The sequence below is a fragment of the Phacochoerus africanus genome, chromosome 5 (assembly GCF_016906955.1).
Source record: "Phacochoerus africanus isolate WHEZ1 chromosome 5, ROS_Pafr_v1, whole genome shotgun sequence".
In the NCBI taxonomy this organism is placed as follows: Eukaryota; Metazoa; Chordata; class Mammalia; order Artiodactyla; family Suidae; genus Phacochoerus; species Phacochoerus africanus.
Genome location: NC_062548.1, coordinates 157250 through 175140, shown reverse-complemented (window position 1 = coordinate 175140; position 17891 = coordinate 157250). Strand labels below are relative to the sequence as shown.

At 39.6% G+C, this 17891-nt stretch overlaps 1 protein-coding gene and 1 non-coding gene across 3 annotated transcripts in view; both read left to right on the top strand.

The window, feature by feature from the left end:
- The window catches only part of IARS1 (isoleucyl-tRNA synthetase 1), a 74382-nt gene continuing 56491 nt past the window's right edge, over positions 1-17891 (top strand). The window contains exons 1-6 of one of the 2 annotated variants that reach the window (XM_047779279.1): positions 1-136; positions 9889-10014; positions 10689-10845; positions 11097-11216; positions 13875-13957; positions 14287-14404. In XM_047779279.1, coding sequence (XP_047635235.1) covers positions 9896-10014; positions 10689-10845; positions 11097-11216; positions 13875-13957; positions 14287-14404 — 597 coding nt within the window. In that variant the 5' untranslated portion in view covers positions 1-136; positions 9889-9895. Of the gene's footprint in view, positions 220-9888; positions 10015-10688; positions 10846-11096; positions 11217-13874; positions 13958-14286; positions 14405-17891 lie in introns of both variants that reach the window. The other variant, XM_047779280.1, reaches the window with a different exon arrangement.
- Positions 3480-3611, top strand: LOC125128562 (small nucleolar RNA SNORA84). The gene has a single exon (XR_007135268.1). It is a non-coding gene; the product is annotated as a small nucleolar RNA SNORA84 (small nucleolar RNA).

Below are 17891 nucleotides of genomic sequence, written 5' to 3'. Positions count from 1 at the left end.
GAATCGGAGCTCTCTGATTGGCCGGTGCAGACCGTCCCGCTTCTCCTCGCCTCATGCTTTCAGAACATTGCATCACCTCTGGCCGCCTGTCCCTGGCGTAAGATTTTTGAGGTACTTCGGCCCGAAGGCCCCTCAGGTACGACCGGGGATCTTCAGGTCACCCCGTCCTGCCCGCAGGCACTCCCTAAGGTCACTCTGTCCTGCCTACGGGCCCCTCAGGTACGCCCCTTCCTGCCCAAGGAGACCACACAGAATTTTTAAAAAACATTTCTTCTGGTCTGTGGGTTAGTTTCGTGCAAATCTGTTTCCAAGGGAAAGATGGGAGGGGGGGTGGCCCGGTCTAAGTGGAGCGAAAGAACTCGGGCTCCGGCAGCAGTCCTGGTTTGGCTCTCGGGCGGAGGGTTACATCTCTTGGAAGGGCCTCATATTCAGCCTCGGGTTGTGGTAGTGCTTAAACCGTAGTGTGGTTCTGGGAATTTGGTGTTACCGAGCTTGCTGGAGAGCTTCAGAAGGTGGACGAGATTACTTGGACGGCTAGGTGTTCTTAAGGAAAAATTCTTAGGCTTCCTTGAAGGAGCGTTTATTGCTGGGTGTCTGAGGCTAGAGGGAAGTGAGCACAGCGTCCCCGGTCCTCGGCCCTTACACAGTATAATAATACAGTATTGTAAGTGCACAGAGGAAGAAGACAGTTCTAAAGTGGAATCTGGGGGTGGGAGAAAGAGAACGCTTCTCAGACACTGCAGTGGGTTTGGGGCCTTGAAGATGAGTAAGAACTGCGGGAGAAACTCCAGGAGACCATAATGTAAACTATAACAGGATTTTAAGGTTTGCGTGATTCAGGAGATGGGAAATTGGTGTAGTAACTGCACCTTAGGATCTGTGTGAGGAACTAGTGGGAGATGATGCTTAGCTTCCAGCTTTATGAATTTATGATTTTCTTCCTGAATGAAGCGTTTGAAAAGAATACAGAAGAGGTTTTTATTAGATGGGAGAGTATTACTTTGAGCATTCATTCAGGTTTTTCAGAGAGCTCAGGAAGCATGAAACCAGAGACAAAGCAATTGATTTAGGGATCTCTTGTAATATGTTGAACTTTTAAAAAAGAAATTTAAAAAGTAAATATCAGTAAGATGGTGGACAATATATTCTCTTCCCAAGTGATTGAAGAGTGAATTAAAGGGAAGAAAAGGCAGGTAAATGTAGATTTGGAGTTTCTACTGTGGCACAACGGTTTCCGTGGCACCTCTGCAGCTCCTGGACGCAGGTTCAATCCCCAGCCCAGCACGGTGGGTTAAAGGATCCAGTGTTGCCCATCCTCAACTGCGGCTTGGATCTTATCCCTGAGCGGGGAACTCCATATGCCGCAGGGCGGCTAAGAAAGAAAAAAAAAAAATTTTGGAAAGATGATATAGTGACTGGGCAGGACCACAGAGTAGAACTGTAGATTTTGAGGACAAAGAAGTAATAATGGTAGTCTACATAGGTGACGTGTGAGTCGTGATAGCCATTAACATTAAAGTAGCATTGTGAATATTCACAGCCTTTATTTTGCAGATGACAGAATTGAGGTTTAAAGGTTGAGTAGCTTTTCCTATAGCTCACACACTAAGTTGTGGCACCAAAACTGTCTAATTCCAAAGCCATTACTGTTGCCAAGAGGAACCCATGGAGTTGGATAGATTAGAAAGGCAGATGGGAGGGGTCTCACTGGTGGAAACTAAGGTCGCTGACAAAGGGATTCATTCAGACAAACGTTTTCTGAGCACTTAGATTTGTAAGAACATGGTAAGATAATAGTAAGAGGTTAGATGGTAAAATGCTCATGCCAAAAGTTCATATTTGAATTGGAAAGTGTGGGAGCATACAATATGTGTAAACCACAGTGTATAGGAGAGGAACAGATTCAGAAGAAGAGGACATTAATTTTGAAATTGAGAAATTGGCAAAAAAAAGAGTACACTTAAGCTGAGTAGTGCTAGGGTATGTGGAGAAATGGCCTGAAATAGAAAGGCAGTAAGTCAGCAAATCAGTTTTGTTTCTTAACAGTGTCAAAGAGTGTGATGGAGCTGGAGTGATACTTTCTGAACTTTTTCGTTAGAAAGGTGGTATGTAGGATATACAGTATTTATTTTTGTCTTCACTGTAATTTTTGTTTTTTGTTTTAATGATTTTTATTTTTTCCTTTATAGCTGGTTTACAGTATTCTGTCAATTTTCTACTGTGCCACAAAGTGACCCAGTCACCCATACATATATATATTCTTTTTCTCACATTATCCTCCATCATGCTCCATCATAAGTGACTAGATGTAGTTCTCAGTGCTATACTCATTGCTTATCCATTCCAGAGGCAATAGTTTGCATCCATTAACCCCATACTCCCAGTCCATCCCACTCCCTCCCTTCTCCTTTGGCAACCACGAGTCTGATCTGGAGTTCTGAAAGAGTAGAGGTAAAGAGTAGTAGTAATCAGGGTGCCCTACTGAAAAGTCTGTGCAGAAACCATTGTAATGAGGAGCCATTGGATTTTTTTTTTTTAGTGCAGAAGTGACACTTTCCGAACTTTTTCATTAGGAAGGTGGTGTGTAGGATATATATATTTATTTTTCTCTTTACTTTTTTGTTATTTTTTTTCTTTTTCAGCCACACCCAAGGCCCATGGAAGTTCCTAGGCCAGGGGTTGAATCCAAGCCACAGATGCAACCTACACCACAGCTGTAGCAACACCAGGTCCTTAAGCCACTGCACAACAGCGGGAACTCCTGATTTATTATTTTTTATGCCTTCATCGTGTTGCTGTACGATAAATTATTTTTGTCTATTACCTATTTATGGGTATTTAAGTTGTTTTCAGATGTTTGTCTATAGAAACACTTAAGTTAATATCTTTGTACATATTTTATACATTTGTGTAAGTATATCTGTATGATATATGTTGATAGGACATAAGCAGTCTATAAAAGGTCTGAAGATGGACCCACTTCAAGTGTTAAATTTGGCTTAATGTACAGATTATGAAGACCTGAGATGAAAAAGGACTAGAGAAATAGAAGTCAGACTCACATGACTTGGTAACCAGTTGGATGTGGGGATCATCTAGTAGTATTAAGGATGACTCAGAAATTTCAAGGAATGGTGGAATTACTGGTATGGCGGAATTAAAAGGGGGAGCAGGGTAGTTCCTGTTGTGGCTTAGTGGGAGCAGGTGCATCAAGGAAGATCATGAGATTTATTTGAAACAAAAATGTTTTTGGTATGCTTTTCCAAGATTTGTTGAGTTAAACACAAATAAGGTCAAGGAGGGTATCTAGAAATTGCCGAACAGTAAGTTGGGGCTAAAGAGAGCTGAAGGAGTCATGGAATGGGGAAAAGGTGGAGGCCTTGTGTTATAGTTAAAGGGAAGAAGAGGAGATTACTTCCCTGAGCATGACCTGGTGAAGTTAATCTCCCCCTTCTTTCTGTTCCCATTTTCCCCCAAGAGCCCCATGGTTGCTGGATGCTGTTGTACAGGTACAGCTCTCCAGTGAATGTGAGGGGCCAGAGCAATCCTGTGATTTATGCATGGGGCTGTTTCTTTTCAGCAGCTGCCATAGCCCAGTCACTGATACATGGCTCTTTCTGCCATTACATTGGATCTTTGTTTGGCATAATAATGCAGTGATCCTTAATCTTTTGGGGAGTAAAAGCTCTCTAGAAAATTTTATAGAAGTTAAAAGCCATATTAACAGAAACCTAAAATCTCATTTTCTTCAAAACAAATCAAAAAAAGCTCAAATAGATATTCCTAAATAATGGAACAGTTCAAGAGAATGACTTAAATTTTGATGTGCGTGCTAATCCCCTCGGATCTTGTTAAAATGAAGGTTTAGACTCCTAATCTGAGGTGGGGCTGTGAGTCTGCTCTAATAAACTCCCATAGATGCTGGCAATCATAGGACCAGCCTTGACATAGAACCACTCTTTGCCAAGTATTAGGAATGACATAAATGTGTTGGTATCTAAATATCTGTTTCATGTGTAACCTGTTAAGTTTCACTTGGTCTCTAAGAAGGTAGTAACTGAACCAGTAGGACTCATAGTAAATCAGTAAATGAATTGATTTAAGCACCTCTTTCTGGCCTTGAAAGGCTGGAGGTTGTAACAAGAGCTAAAGATCCAAATACCTTTCAAATTCTATTTAATAACATTTAATGGCACACTCTAATCAGAGATGGATGGTTGAAACATCCATCCTTAAAAATAGGGTTTTTTTTCTAATTTTTTTCCTATGTGAAATTCAAAGGCATTTTCATATATCAAAAATAATGAAAGGGGGGCATTCCCATTGTGGCTTAGCGGTAGCGAATCCGACTAGTGTGCATGAGGATGAGGGCTTGATCCCTAGCCTTGCTCATTGCGTTAAGGATCTGGTGTGGTGCAGGTCTCAAGACATGGTTCAGATCAGGTGCTATTGCGGTTGGTTTAGGCCTGCAGCTACAACTCCAGTTCTACCCCTAGCCTGGGAAGTTCCATATGCCACATGCGTGGTACTAAAAAGCACCCCGCCCCCCCCCCCCAAAAAAGGGGGGGGAGGGAAGACACTGCTTGTAACAAACTTAAAAAAAAAAAAAAAAAACCCTTTTTTTTAACACTGGGTCAATTACTGTGCTTATACTTTTTTTTTTTAATTTTTTGTTAATGGCCATACCTACACCTGCAGCATATGAAAGTTCCTGGGCCAGGAGAACTACTGCGCCACAGCAGCAACCTGAGCCACGGCAGTGACAACACCAGGTCTTTAACCTACTTTGCTGTACAGGAACTCCCTTCCTGACATCTCTTAACTACACAAATCTATATCATCTTCAACATGGCTACCCGCAAGCGTGAATGACTGCATGGACTGCATTTCCTTCCAAGGGTTTGTAGTTTGGTGGAAAAAATAAAGAGAAAATATGATTAAGTAAGATTCAAGCAAGGCAGAAGTAAGTCACCATTGCCAAGAGCAGCATAATATGCTAGATTGTGCAACCTTGGGGAGCTAGAACCATGTGTGATATTTCTTTTTTTTTTTTTTTTGTCCTCCCTCTCTCTCTCTCTTTTTTTTTTTTTTAGCTTTTTAGGGCTGCACCTGTGGCATACGGAGGTTCCCTGTCTAGGGGTCCAGTTGGAGCTACAGCTTCTGGCCTCCCTACACCGCAACCACAGCAACCCAGGATTTGAGCCGCATCTGCGACCTGCACCACAGCTCAGGGCAATGCTAGATCCGTAACCCACTGAGTGAAGCCAGGGATTGAACCTGCAACTCATGGTTCCTAGTCAGATTTGTTTCCGCTGCACCACGACAGGAACTCCTTTTCATTTTTTTAATTTTTAATTTTTTTTTAATGGCTACACTTGCAGCATATGGAAGTTCTTGGACAAGGGATTGAATCTGAGCCACAGCTGTGGCAAGGCCACATTCTTTATTTTGAACCACTGCACTGGGCAAGGGATTGAACCCACACTTCTACAGTGGCCTGAGCCACTGCAGTCAGATTCTTAACCCTGGCGCAATAGCAGAAACTCCACTGTGCTTAGACTTTGATGTTTTCAGAACTGGTTGAAGTATGTAAGTGTCTTTGCTCCTTGAGTCAGTTATCAGACAGTTATACTTCTTGAGTTCTTTTTTTTTTTTTTGTCTTGGTCCGTTCCCACGGCATATGGAGGTTCCCAGGTTAGGGGTCTAATCAGAGCTGTAGCCACCGGCCTACGCCAGAGCCACAGCAACATGGGATCCGAGCCACGTCTGCCACCTACACCACAGCTCATGGCAATGCTGGATGGTTAACCCACTGAGCAAGGGCAGGGATCGAACCCTCAACCTCATGGTTCCTAGTCGGATTTGTTAACCACTGCGCCACGACGGGAACTCCACTTCTTGAGTTCTTAAGCTGTTACATCCTCCTTGTCTTTTTCTTATTACCCTGTACCCTTCTAATATGATTTTGGCTTGGAAATCTGGTCACTAGCCTTATTAGGGTTGTAAATTATGAATAAATAGGCTTTGAGAAGGTGTGGGATATTTACTAGATAGCCAAGCCAAGTGTTTCTTTCTCTTTTTTTCTTTCTTTCTTTTTTCTTTTTATGGCCGTACCTGCAGGATATAGAAGTTCCCAGGCTAGGGATCGAATTGGAGCTGCAGCTGAGGCCTGTGCCACAGCCACAGCAACACAAGATCCTTAATCTGGAGTTCCCATTGTGGCTCAGTGGTTAATGAACGAGACTAACATTCATGAGGACACAGGTTCGATTGGACCCCTAGTTTGGGAACCTCCATATGCTGAGGGTGCGACCCTAAAAAGACCAAAAAAAGAAAAAGAAAAAAGATCCTTAATCTGCTAAGTGAGGCCGTGGATTGAACCCAAATTCTCATGGAGGCTATGTCAGCTTCTTAACCCACTGAGCCACAATAGGAACTCCTGTTCAACTATTTCTGCATGAGGTTAATAGCAAAACTCTCAAAAAGACACTTTAAGACTATTGTCACTAGGTACTAAATCAGAGAGGTATAGCGTTTGTCCTTAATAACAGTCATAAATAGGCAATCAAAATGATAAAATGGAAAATTACAATGAACCTAGGAATTATTTGAATACAATTCCTATCTTTTTAACTTTAAAAATTTTTTTTAGGTTTTTACCTGTTTTCCTCAAAAAGATTACCTTATTTCAACAGCAGTACTTTCTATCCTGTGAATGTGATTAAGATTTTTTTTCTCTTTGAGATTTATTTTTTCCGATTATTTTTAGTATCATTAGATGGAATTGCCAAGATTTTTTTTTTTTTTAAAGGGAGCATGTTGTCTAGGTACTAAATGTTATACTGTAGTTGAAAAATAAGTGAAGAATATGAATTGGACACAAGTTTTAAAGTACCAGGATTTCCCTGGTGGCCTAGTAGTTAAGGATCCAGCATTTGTCACTGCTTATGGCTCAGGTCATTGCCAGGGATTTGATCCATGGCCCAGGAACTTTAAAAAAAAGTACCATATATCCCTACTTCATACCATATACAAAAATAACTCAAAATGGATCAATAACCTGAATATAAGAGCTAAAACTTCACCACCTTGTTGTAGGTAGTGGTTTCTTAGATACCACACCAGAAGTTGAAGTGACAAAACAAATAAATAAACTTGGCTTCACTAAAATGAAAAGTGTTTGTTGGGAGTTCCCTGGTGGTCTATAGATTAGGATTATGTGCTTTCACTGCTATAGCCCAGGTACAATCTCTGGTCTGGGAACTACAATCCCCCATGAAGCTACTGCATGCCTGCAGTGACCAAAAAACAACAACAAAAAAGAGGGTTTACTTCATAGAATACACTATGAAGAAAATGAAAGACAATCCACAGAATGAGAAAAATTTTTTTTCAAATCCTATAACTGATAAGCTTTTATCTAGCATATATAAAGAACTCTTACAACTCACACAATAAAAAGACAACCCAGGAGTTCCTCTTGTAGCTCAGTGGGAGAAAAACCCGACATTGTGTCTGTGAGGATTTGGGTTCAATACCTGGTCTCGATTAATGGGTTAAGGATCCACTGTTGCCACAGACTGTGGAATAGGTCACAGGTGCAGCTTGGATCTGCTGTGGCTGTGGCTGTGGCTGTGGTGCAGTGTAGGCAGGCAGCTTTAGCTCTGATCCAACCCCTAGCCCAGGAACTTCTATATGCTGTAGGTATGGTCATCAAAAGAAAAAAAAAAAAAAAGACAACCCAGTTAAACAGTGGGCGAAGGATGAGCACATTTCTCCAAAAGAAAATGTAAAATGGTCCATAAGCTCAACATTACTAATCATTAGGGAAATCGAAATCGAAACCACAGTGAGACCCCATTTGATACCCACTAGGATTTCCTATAATCCAAAGGTACGCAATAAGGAGTGAAGATGTAGAAAATCTGGAGTCCTCATTCACTATTGGGAAAATGTAAAATGATGCAGCAACTCGGGTAAACATTTTGGCAGTTCCTCAAAAAGTTAAGCACAGTTGCCGTATTACCTAGCAATTGTACTCCTAGGTATTTACTTAAGTGAGCTGAAAACATATGTCCACCCAAAAACTCATACATGAATATTCATAGCAGCATTATCCAGAAGTGGAAACAATTTTTTGTTTATTAAAGTATAGTTGATTTACGATGTTGTGCCAAGTATCTGCTGTACAGCAAAGTGACTCGGTCATATATATATGCATTCTTTTTGTATATATAGATTATTTTCTATCACAGTTTACACCAGGAGATTGGATATAGTTCCCTGTGCTAGATGGTAGAACCTTATTTTCTATCCATTCTAAATTCCCAGTCCATCCCACTCCTTCCCTCTTCCCCCTTGGAAACCACAAGTCCGTTCTCCATGTCTGTTGAGTCTGTTTCTGTTTTGTAGATAGGTTCATTTGTGCCATATTTTAGATTCCACATATAAGGAATATCACATGTATTTGTCCTTCTCTTTCTGCCTTAATTCCCATAGTATGGTCATCTCTAGTTGCACAGAAGTGGAAACAATTCTAATGTCAATGAACTGATGAATGGATAAACAAAAAGTGGCATATCCATGCAATGAAATATTCAGCCATAAAAAGCAATGAAGTATGAGTACATGTTAAAACGTGGATGAACCTTGAAAACAGTTTTGAGTAAAAGAAGCCAGACCTAATAAGCTATATATACATAATTTCGTTTGCATGGAATGTCCGGAATAGGAAACTAGAGGTAGAAAGCAGTCACCAGGGGCAGGGGAAGAGGAGAAGAGAGTGGCTGCTGGAGTTCCCATCATGTCACAGCGGTTAACGAACCCCACTAGCATCCACGAGGGTGTGGTTTGAGCCATGGCCTTGCTCAGTGGGTTAAGGATCTGGCATTGTCATGAGCCGTGGTATAGGTCACAGACATGGCTCAGATCCTGAGTTGCTGTGGCTGTGGTGTAGGGCAGTGGCTACAGCTCCAATTGGACCCCTAGCCTGGGAACCTCCATGCACTGCAAGTGCGTCCCTAAGAGAAAAAAAAAAAAAAAGAATGACTGCTAATGTACAGGTGTTTGGAGGGCAGAAGAGGTAATGAAAATGTCACAGAATTAGAGAGTCGTGGTAGTTGCACAACCTTGTGAAAATACGGTTTTTAAAAAAGTAAAAGTGAGCTATAAACTTTGAAAGGGTAAACTTTAGGAGTTCTGTTGTGTCTCAGTAGGTAACAAACCTGACCAGCATCCATGAGGACCCAGGTCGATCCCTGGCCCCGCTCAGTGGGTTAAGAATCTGGTGTTGCCATGAGCTGTGGTGTAGGTCGCAGACATGGCTCGGATCCTGTGTTGCTGTGACCCTGGCATAGGCCAGTGGCTACAGCTCAGATTGGATCCCTAGCCTGGGAACCTCCATATGCCATTGGTGTGGCCCTAAAAGACAATCAGTAAGTAAATAAGTAGATAAATGAAAGGCTGAACTTTACCTCAGAAAAGCTGTTTTTGTGTGTGTGTGTGTGTCTTTTTAGGGCCTCACCTGAGGCATATGGAGGTTTCCAGGCCAGGGGTCAAAATCAGAGCTGTCGCTGCCACCCTACACCACAGCCATAGCAGTGCAGGATCTGAGCCTCGTCTTGTGACCTACACCACAGCTCACGACAACTACAGATCCTTTAACCCACGGAGTGAGGCTAGGGATCAAACCTACATCCACATGGATGCTAGTCAGATTCATTTCTGCTGAGCCACGATGGGAATTCCCATTTAAAAAACAAAACAAAACAGTTTTTTTAAGTACCACGTTGTATCGTAGCTAGTGATGGGTATGTCCCTTTTAATGTATGGTATTTTGTTATGCATGGATTTCTCTTTTGAGAGTAATAAATTTGATTTCTCTTGCAGTAACAAAATGGTTCAGCAAGTTCCAGAAAACATCAGCTTTCCTGCTGAAGAAGAGAAAATCTTACAGTTTTGGTCCAACTTTAATTGTTTTCAGGAATGCTTAAAGCAATCAAAACATAAGCCAAAGTATGTGAATTTCTTTGGTACAGATAGAGTCTTTAGGAATAATCATTTCCTACACTGAATTCCATTCCAGGGTCTCCTCCCTGTGTATGTAGTGGGTACTGTCAGTAGTAGATACCTGTTGAACGAATGAGTTCTTAATTAGGGTAGGTTCAGTTTCTTTAAGAAATCTTTCTAGTAGAGTTTATGTATCACCCTCTTCCTTTCCAATTTTCTCTTTCACCACCCTCATTTAAGCATTTAGACTAATAGTGTACTGTTGGGGTGCTCTCTGCCTCTAGTCTTCATTCACTTAAAGACCAGTCCTTCCTTTGTTTATTAACTGTTTTCGTCATGTGTTTCCTGTGCTCAGAAAACTTTATGGTAGGTGTTAGTTGCCCTGTTTTACAGATGAGATAACTGAGGATCAAGGTGAATAATTTCCTTTATATCATGGAACTAATAAGTAAAGAATGGGTGGTACAGTGGAGCTCTGTCCCGGCCATCATAATTAGCCTTTTCTGAAGGCAGGGCCTCCAGTAAATATGTGATCAGCTATGTGTGAATTCCCTAATCTCACAGCTTTTCCTTTCCCTGAAGACTCTACTGTTACAGGAGCTATCTGTAGAAAAACGCTGTCCTAAATTTTTGCTGTCTGTTTTAAAGTCAAAACATTTTTTTTTATTACTTCTTATTAGGTTTACTTTCTATGATGGACCTCCTTTTGCAACTGGTCTGCCTCACTATGGACATATACTTGCAGGGACAATTAAAGATATAGTTACAAGATATGCTCACCAGAGTGGGTTTCATGTTGACAGAAGATTTGGATGGGATTGTCATGGTTTACCTGTGGTATGTTTGAGTCACTATCCTGATTTTTTAGTAAGCATTAGATTTCATTATATAATATGTTAAAGTATGACTTTTACAATAATCAGACTTTCTTCAACTTGATTTCTGTAACACTATTGATAGTTCGTTTTTCTCTGTAGATTTTCTGAGAACTAATTTTTAAAAATCTGTTTTATTCTCTAGAGTTGTTGGATTGCATTTCGTTTGCTTCATAGGGCAGGGATGTTAACAATCTTATTGCAAATTTTTAGGAATATGAAATTGATAAGACACTGGGAATCAGAGGACCAGAGGATGTAGCCAAGTTGGGGATTACAGAGTATAATAATCAGTGCCGAGCAATTGTAATGCGATACTCCACTGAGTGGAAGGTATGTTGGGTGATTTTAAGTAGAATGAGTAAAAAGTTTAGTTTTTAAAATGAAAGTCAAAATGTTTTGTTGTCCTTCTTGCTTTTTATGACATGGACCCAGAAATGTGATGTAAGAGGAGTATTTAAGAGGAGTGTGACATAAGAGGTGAAAGCTAAAACACTCCTCTTCCATTCATTACTTAAACTGTTGGTTTAGACTGAACCCCTTTTTTCTGATTTCTTGTGCTTAATTGGTCTTCCATATTTAATCCTTTATCTACCCTCAGTATATGACAGGAATCATACTGTCCTAGCAAATGGATTAACTTGACTGTTGAAATTTTTAAAATTCAGACATTGGGAGTTCCCGTTGTGGCACAGCAGTAACAAACCCGACTAGTATCCACGAAGATGCAGGTTCGATCCCTGGCCTCATTCAGTGAGTTAAGGATCTGTCATGGTATAGATCACAGACAGGGCTTGGATCTCGTGTGGCTGTGGCAAAGACTGGCAGCTGCAGCTCTGATGCATCACTCAGCCTGGGAACTTCATATGCCGTGGGTACAGCCCCAAAAATGGAAAAAATAATAAAAATTTAGATATTAGAGTTCCCATGTGGCTTATCAGGTTAAGGACTCAGTGTTGTCACTGCAGTGACCTGAGCCACTGCAGTGACGTTGGTTCAGTCCCTGGCCTGGGAACTTCCACATAATGCAGGTGGGGCCAAAAAAAATATTCAGATGTTAAAAACAATTCACATTTGGACCATTGTTGTTTTATTAATTTGACTCCTATCTTGCCTCCTGCTTCTCTTAGTAGAGCTTCCACGCTGGTACCTTTTAGTAACTGTTAACTGCTGGCAGAGCTCTTGTCTTCTCTTATTCTGACGGGCTTAGGAACAAAGTTCCCCAATTCCCCCTTTCCTCACTGGCTCTCAAACGAATATATCTGTACAACTTAACGTGTCTGGCTTTTATTTATTTATTTATTTTTTCCATCTTTACTATCTTACCACTTTTACTGTCAAACTTGATGTCTTTAGAATTCCCTATTTTGCCAATGGTATCAGTCTTCTAGACCTCAAACTTTAATCATTAATCCTTGGAATCAAATCAAATAACAAATCAAATCAAGCCTTTCTTCTTACCATCTCTTAACTAGGTATCCCCCCCCCCCCCCCCCCCCCCCCCGCCTCCTTTTCAGCCACACCTATAGCAAATGTAAGTTCCTGGACTGGGATCAAATCTGAGCCACAACTGCGGCAATGTGAGATCCACTGCACCACAGTGGGAACTCCTCTAGACATTCCTTTTCATTCCTACAACCTAGCCTCTCACCAACCATTGTCTTCATTTCTGTAACAATATTCTAATTGATCTCTTGCTTGCCAAGTGATTTCTCTCTCAAGACTGTCATTGTGTTCTGCCCTGACCAAAACTTAATTTCATTGTTTATCACCCTAAAAATTGAAGCTCCTCAGTTTTCTCCTGACCCAACTTTCTTTAATCTACCTTTCTTGCCTGGTCACAAGTTGGGAAAAATCCTGATAATTTATATAGTCTCGTGGGCCTTTTTTTTTTTTTTTTTAATTGCAGAAATAATATGAAGAACCTCTATATCCATCACCAACTTCCTAAAAGCTAGTATCTTTGGTAAATGTAGTTTAATTGTCAAAAGCAGGAAATTAGGAGTCCCATTGTGGCTCAGAGGTAACGAACCCAACTGGTATCCATGAGGATTTGGTTTGATCCCTGGCCTTATTCAGTGGGTTAAGGATCCGTTGTTGCATGAGCTGTGGTGTAGGTTGCAGATATGGCTTGAATCCCATGTAGGCCAGCAGCTGCAGCTCTGATTTAACCCCAAGTCTGGAAATTTCCGTTATGTTGCAAATGCAGCCCTAAAAACAAATAAATAAATAAAAGACAGGAAATTAACATTGATACAGTACTATACACCTTATTCAGATTTAATCAGTTGTCCTAATTTTTATTTCTGATGCAAAATCCAATCTCACAGCACAGATTGCATTTACTTCTCATACCTCCTCAGAGTTCTTCAATCTGGAACATCCCCTCAATCTTTGTCTTTCATGACCTTGTCGCTTTTGAAGATTACAGACCAGTTATTTTGTAGAAAGTCCTTCAGTGTCTGATGTTTCCTCATGGTTCAGTTTAGGTTATATATCTTTGGCAAGAATATCTCAAGCATAATATCATGCCCTTCTCAGTCTCTCATATCAGATCTATGATGCTGATATATCTCATTAATGCTGTTAACTTTGTTAACTAAGGTGATTCTCTCAGGTTTCTCCATTGTAAAAGCGTGGTTTTTCCTTTGTAATTAGTTAGCATTCTGTTTCTTACCATACTGTGACTCATTAATCTTAGCAACTGTTGATGATTTCTGCCAGCAGCAGTTAGACATGTGATATTTGCCAGATGGTAGTTTTGGTAGTTTTTTAAAGGAATATCAATATTTGTAAATAATACTATCTGCATATAGGATGAATGCTGATAAAATTGGTTTTTAACTTTACATAACATGTCGCTTGCAATATAGGTTTACTTAAACTATTGATCGTTCTATTTTTCCAAAGTCACCATATAAAGTGTTAATAGAAATCAAACAAATTGCTAATAACCATTGTGTAATAATGCTAATATTCCTGTTTTTAAAGTCTACTATTACCAGACTTGGCCGATGGATTGACTTTGACAATGACTACAAAACTCTGTATCCACAATTCATGGAATCTGTTTGGTAGGTTTATTTGAACTTGTAAAAATAATGACTACTTTGTTATATTGGATAATAGACAGATATTCTAGCATGAGTCAACTTTTCTCATTCAACATCAAGTCATGAACATCTTTCCATGTCAACAGTTATTAGCACTTGTAATGTCTACATAATGTCTCTGTTACACTGAATCTGTTGTTATTTACCAACTATTCACCAGTTGAAAGTCATTGTGTTTCCCCTTCTTTGACTGTCCAGAAACTCTATAAACAAAAACTGGCATGAGTGTTTGCATTTGGGAAAACAGAATTTTGGTTATGTAATTATTGTAACATTCTGTCTCTTGCCAGGTGGGTCTTCAAACAACTCTATGATAAAGGCCTCGTTTATAGAGGTGTGAAAGTCATGCCCTTCTCTACTGCATGCAACACTCCGCTTTCTAACTTTGAATCTCACCAGAATTACAAGGTATATTAGATGTCATTAGGCATTAAGTTATCTGCTTGGAAGTTAAATGGTTGTGGTAATCAACAGTAACTTAGTCCCATTGTTGAGTTTTACCTGAGGAGTCAGAAATGGTCACTTTCTGAGTGCTGGTAATGTTGGCAGTCACTGAACTGAAGTTCCATTAAGATTAAAAGTGAGGGATTTTCTTCCCCTATGAGATTTATGAATAATGTGTCTTAATGTGATAGATTTTGTTTGTTTTGACCATATTTTAATTTCTGTCTTTGTTTAATAATTATAGCTCTGTCTTTTTCCCGCCATTGTTTCATAAAGGTTATTGGTTTGGGTGTTTTTATGCCTTATCTGAGACATTATAATATTATTCATTTGTTGAAAGTATTTGATATGCTGCAGGTTTGGCCAAAAAAGAAAAGGTATTGGGGAACTTCCCCTGTGGCACAGTGGGTTAAGGACCTGGCATTGCTGCAGCAGTGATGGAGGTCTCATCTCTGGCTCAGATTGCATCCCTGGCCCAGGAGGCTTCCTATGTATACACTGGGTGCAGCTGAAAAAGGGAAGAAAAAAAAGTATTTGGATGAAAAATCTGATTTGGATTGGTGACATATTGTGGTCTTTTCTTTGATGAATGGAATAATTTGCTATTAATTGGTATAATAGAGTTTATTTTTTTATTAATGATTTTTATTTTTTCCATTATAGTTGGTTTAGTGTTCCGTCAATTTTGTACTGTATAGCAAAGTGACCCAGTGACACACACTCACACATACATATACATTCTTTTTCTCACATTGTCCTCCATTGTGCTCCATCACAAATGACTAGATGTAGTTCCCAGTGCTATCTAGCAGGATCTCATTGCTTATCCATTCCATAGTTTACATCTATTAACTCCAGATTCCCAGTCCCTCCCATTCCCCTCCCCCAGAGTTTAAGTGTGTCTGATGTTTACAAAGTGTACCTTCTCCAGAGAGAGAGTAAAGGCTGTAAGTCTTCAGAAATAAGAAATCTTTATCTTTTTTTAACATTACAGTAGTAGCATTATCATGACATAAAAAGTCATCATCAATTATTTTTAATATTCTCAATATTAAATATTCTTTAAGTGTTTAACTTCTGAATCACATCAGTGTTTATACTACTATCTGTTTCATAAATAGCATCCTTTTTTACTTCAGGTTATTTTTTATTACTATTTTTTAGTCTAGATCTAAGGAAGGTAATAAACAGAATAGTTGTCTTTTAGATCTGTTTTAATGTGTAGGTCTCCATTTCTCCTCCTTTTCCTTTTTTTCCCCCTTGCAAATCATTGTTTAGGAAACGAATCTAGTCTTAGAGTTTCCCATAATCTGAGTTTTGGTAACCTCCTCAGTCTAATTTAACATTTTCTCTGTCCTCTGCATTTTATGGAAATTAGTACTTTTTTTTTTTTTTTGGTCTTTGGTCTTTTTAGGGCCACACCCTCAGCATATGGAGGTTCCTAGGCTAGGGGTTGAATGGAAGTTCTTGCTATCCGCCTACACCACAGCCACAGCAACTCGGATCCGAGCTGTGTCTATGACCTACATCACAGCTCACAGCAACGCTAGATCCTTAACCCACTGAGCAAGGCTAGGGATCGAACCCACAACCGCATGGTTCCTAGTCGGATTCAAAATTCCCTCTATGCCATGACAGGAACTCCTAGTACTTCATTTTTTTGTTTGTTTTTATTTTATTTATTTATTTATTTATTTATTTAATTTTAGGGCCCCACCTGAGGCATGTGGAGGTTCCTAGGCTAAGAGTCCAATCAGAGCTGTAGCTGCCAGCCAATACCACAGCCACAGCAATGTGGGATCCGAGCCGCGTCTGCAACCTACACCACAGCTCACGGCAACACCGGATCGTTAACCCACTGAGCAAGGGCAGGGACCGAACCTGCAACCTCATGGTTCCTAGTCGGATTCGTTAACCACTGCGCCACGACGGGAACTCCCTTTTGTTTGTTTTTAAATGCACACATCTTAACTATACTGTTTAATGGTTTTCAGTACATGCATCTTTTTTCAAATGCATCTTATCTTTTTTTTTTTTAAATAACTGTTGATTAGTTTTGACTAGTTTTGTGTTGTGAAGAAATAGAAAGATCCACTATGTATTCTTTTGTTACCTGACTTTTCTCAATCAACATTTTGTGACAGTCATAGAACTCCTTTCTCTTCCATTCTTTCTTACATCCTGATAGGTAACCACTAAGCTGAATTTGGTGTTTCTTTCTTGTGCAGTTTTTTATTCTTATATTTTTGCTCTCTACATAAGTATCCATGAACAGTATATAGCATTGTGTTACATGTTTTTAAATCTCACTCATTGTACTTATTCTGCACCTTGCCTTTTATACTAAATTTATGTTTTAAAATTTCTTCATATTGGAGTGCCCTAAAAAGCAAAAAAAAAAAAACCAAAAAATAAAACATTTCTTCATATTGATACATGTAGCTTTACATTTATTTATTTTCTTTTTTATTTTTTGTCTTTTTAGAGCCGTGCCCCCGACATATGTAGGTTCCCAGGGTAGGGGTCAAATCAGAGCTACAGCCACCAGCCTATGCCACAACCACAGCAACACTGAATCTAAGCCACATCTGCGACCTACACCACAGCTCACTGCAACACCGGATCCTTAACCCACTGAGCGAGGCCAGGGATTGAACCTGCGTCCTTGTGGATGCTAGTCAGGTTCGTTAACTGCTGAACCACTACAGGAACTCCAGCTTTATGTTTATTTTAAACTGCTGTAGAGTAGTTCATGTAACAAATAGATTAAAATTTATTTTGTTCATTCTTTTGATAGATTTTTTTTTTTCAGAGGGGTGTAGCTTTTTTTTTTTTTTTTTTTTTAATGCTAACAAACAGCATCGCTCCAAATATATTGTAATATAAATCCTTGTGTACTTATGCTAGAGTTTTCTTTGGTAACTAAATGTTTACATGTTAGCAATTTCAAAGTTTATGCTCTTATTCTCTTATTGGTAAAGAGAAGGCTGTAGGAAAGTTACAGAAGAAAGTCCTTCCAACTATTCCAAAAGGTAACCTAACTCATGATATATAAAACTGTGCTTTGTATTTTCTAAATTTTTAGTTTTTTGTTTGGGGGCACACTAGTGGTTTGTGGAAGTTCCTGGGCCAGGAATTGAACCCAAGCCACAGCAGTGACAATGCCAAATCTTTTACTGCTAGACCACAAGGGAACTTTAAGTCTGATTGATTTGATTATTTATAAAGCTTATGTTCATTGTGGAAAATTTTCAAGCCATAGACGATAAAAAGGAAGAAAAAATATATAATGTCAATACCCATCACTATTATTTTTTTTTTTTTTTGGCAGTGTTCACAGCATACAAAAGTTTCTGGATCAGGGATCAAACCCGAGCCACAGCAGTGATACTGCCAGGTCCTTAACCCACTGGGGAACACCACTATTACTTTTTTTATTAAGATTTCCCTT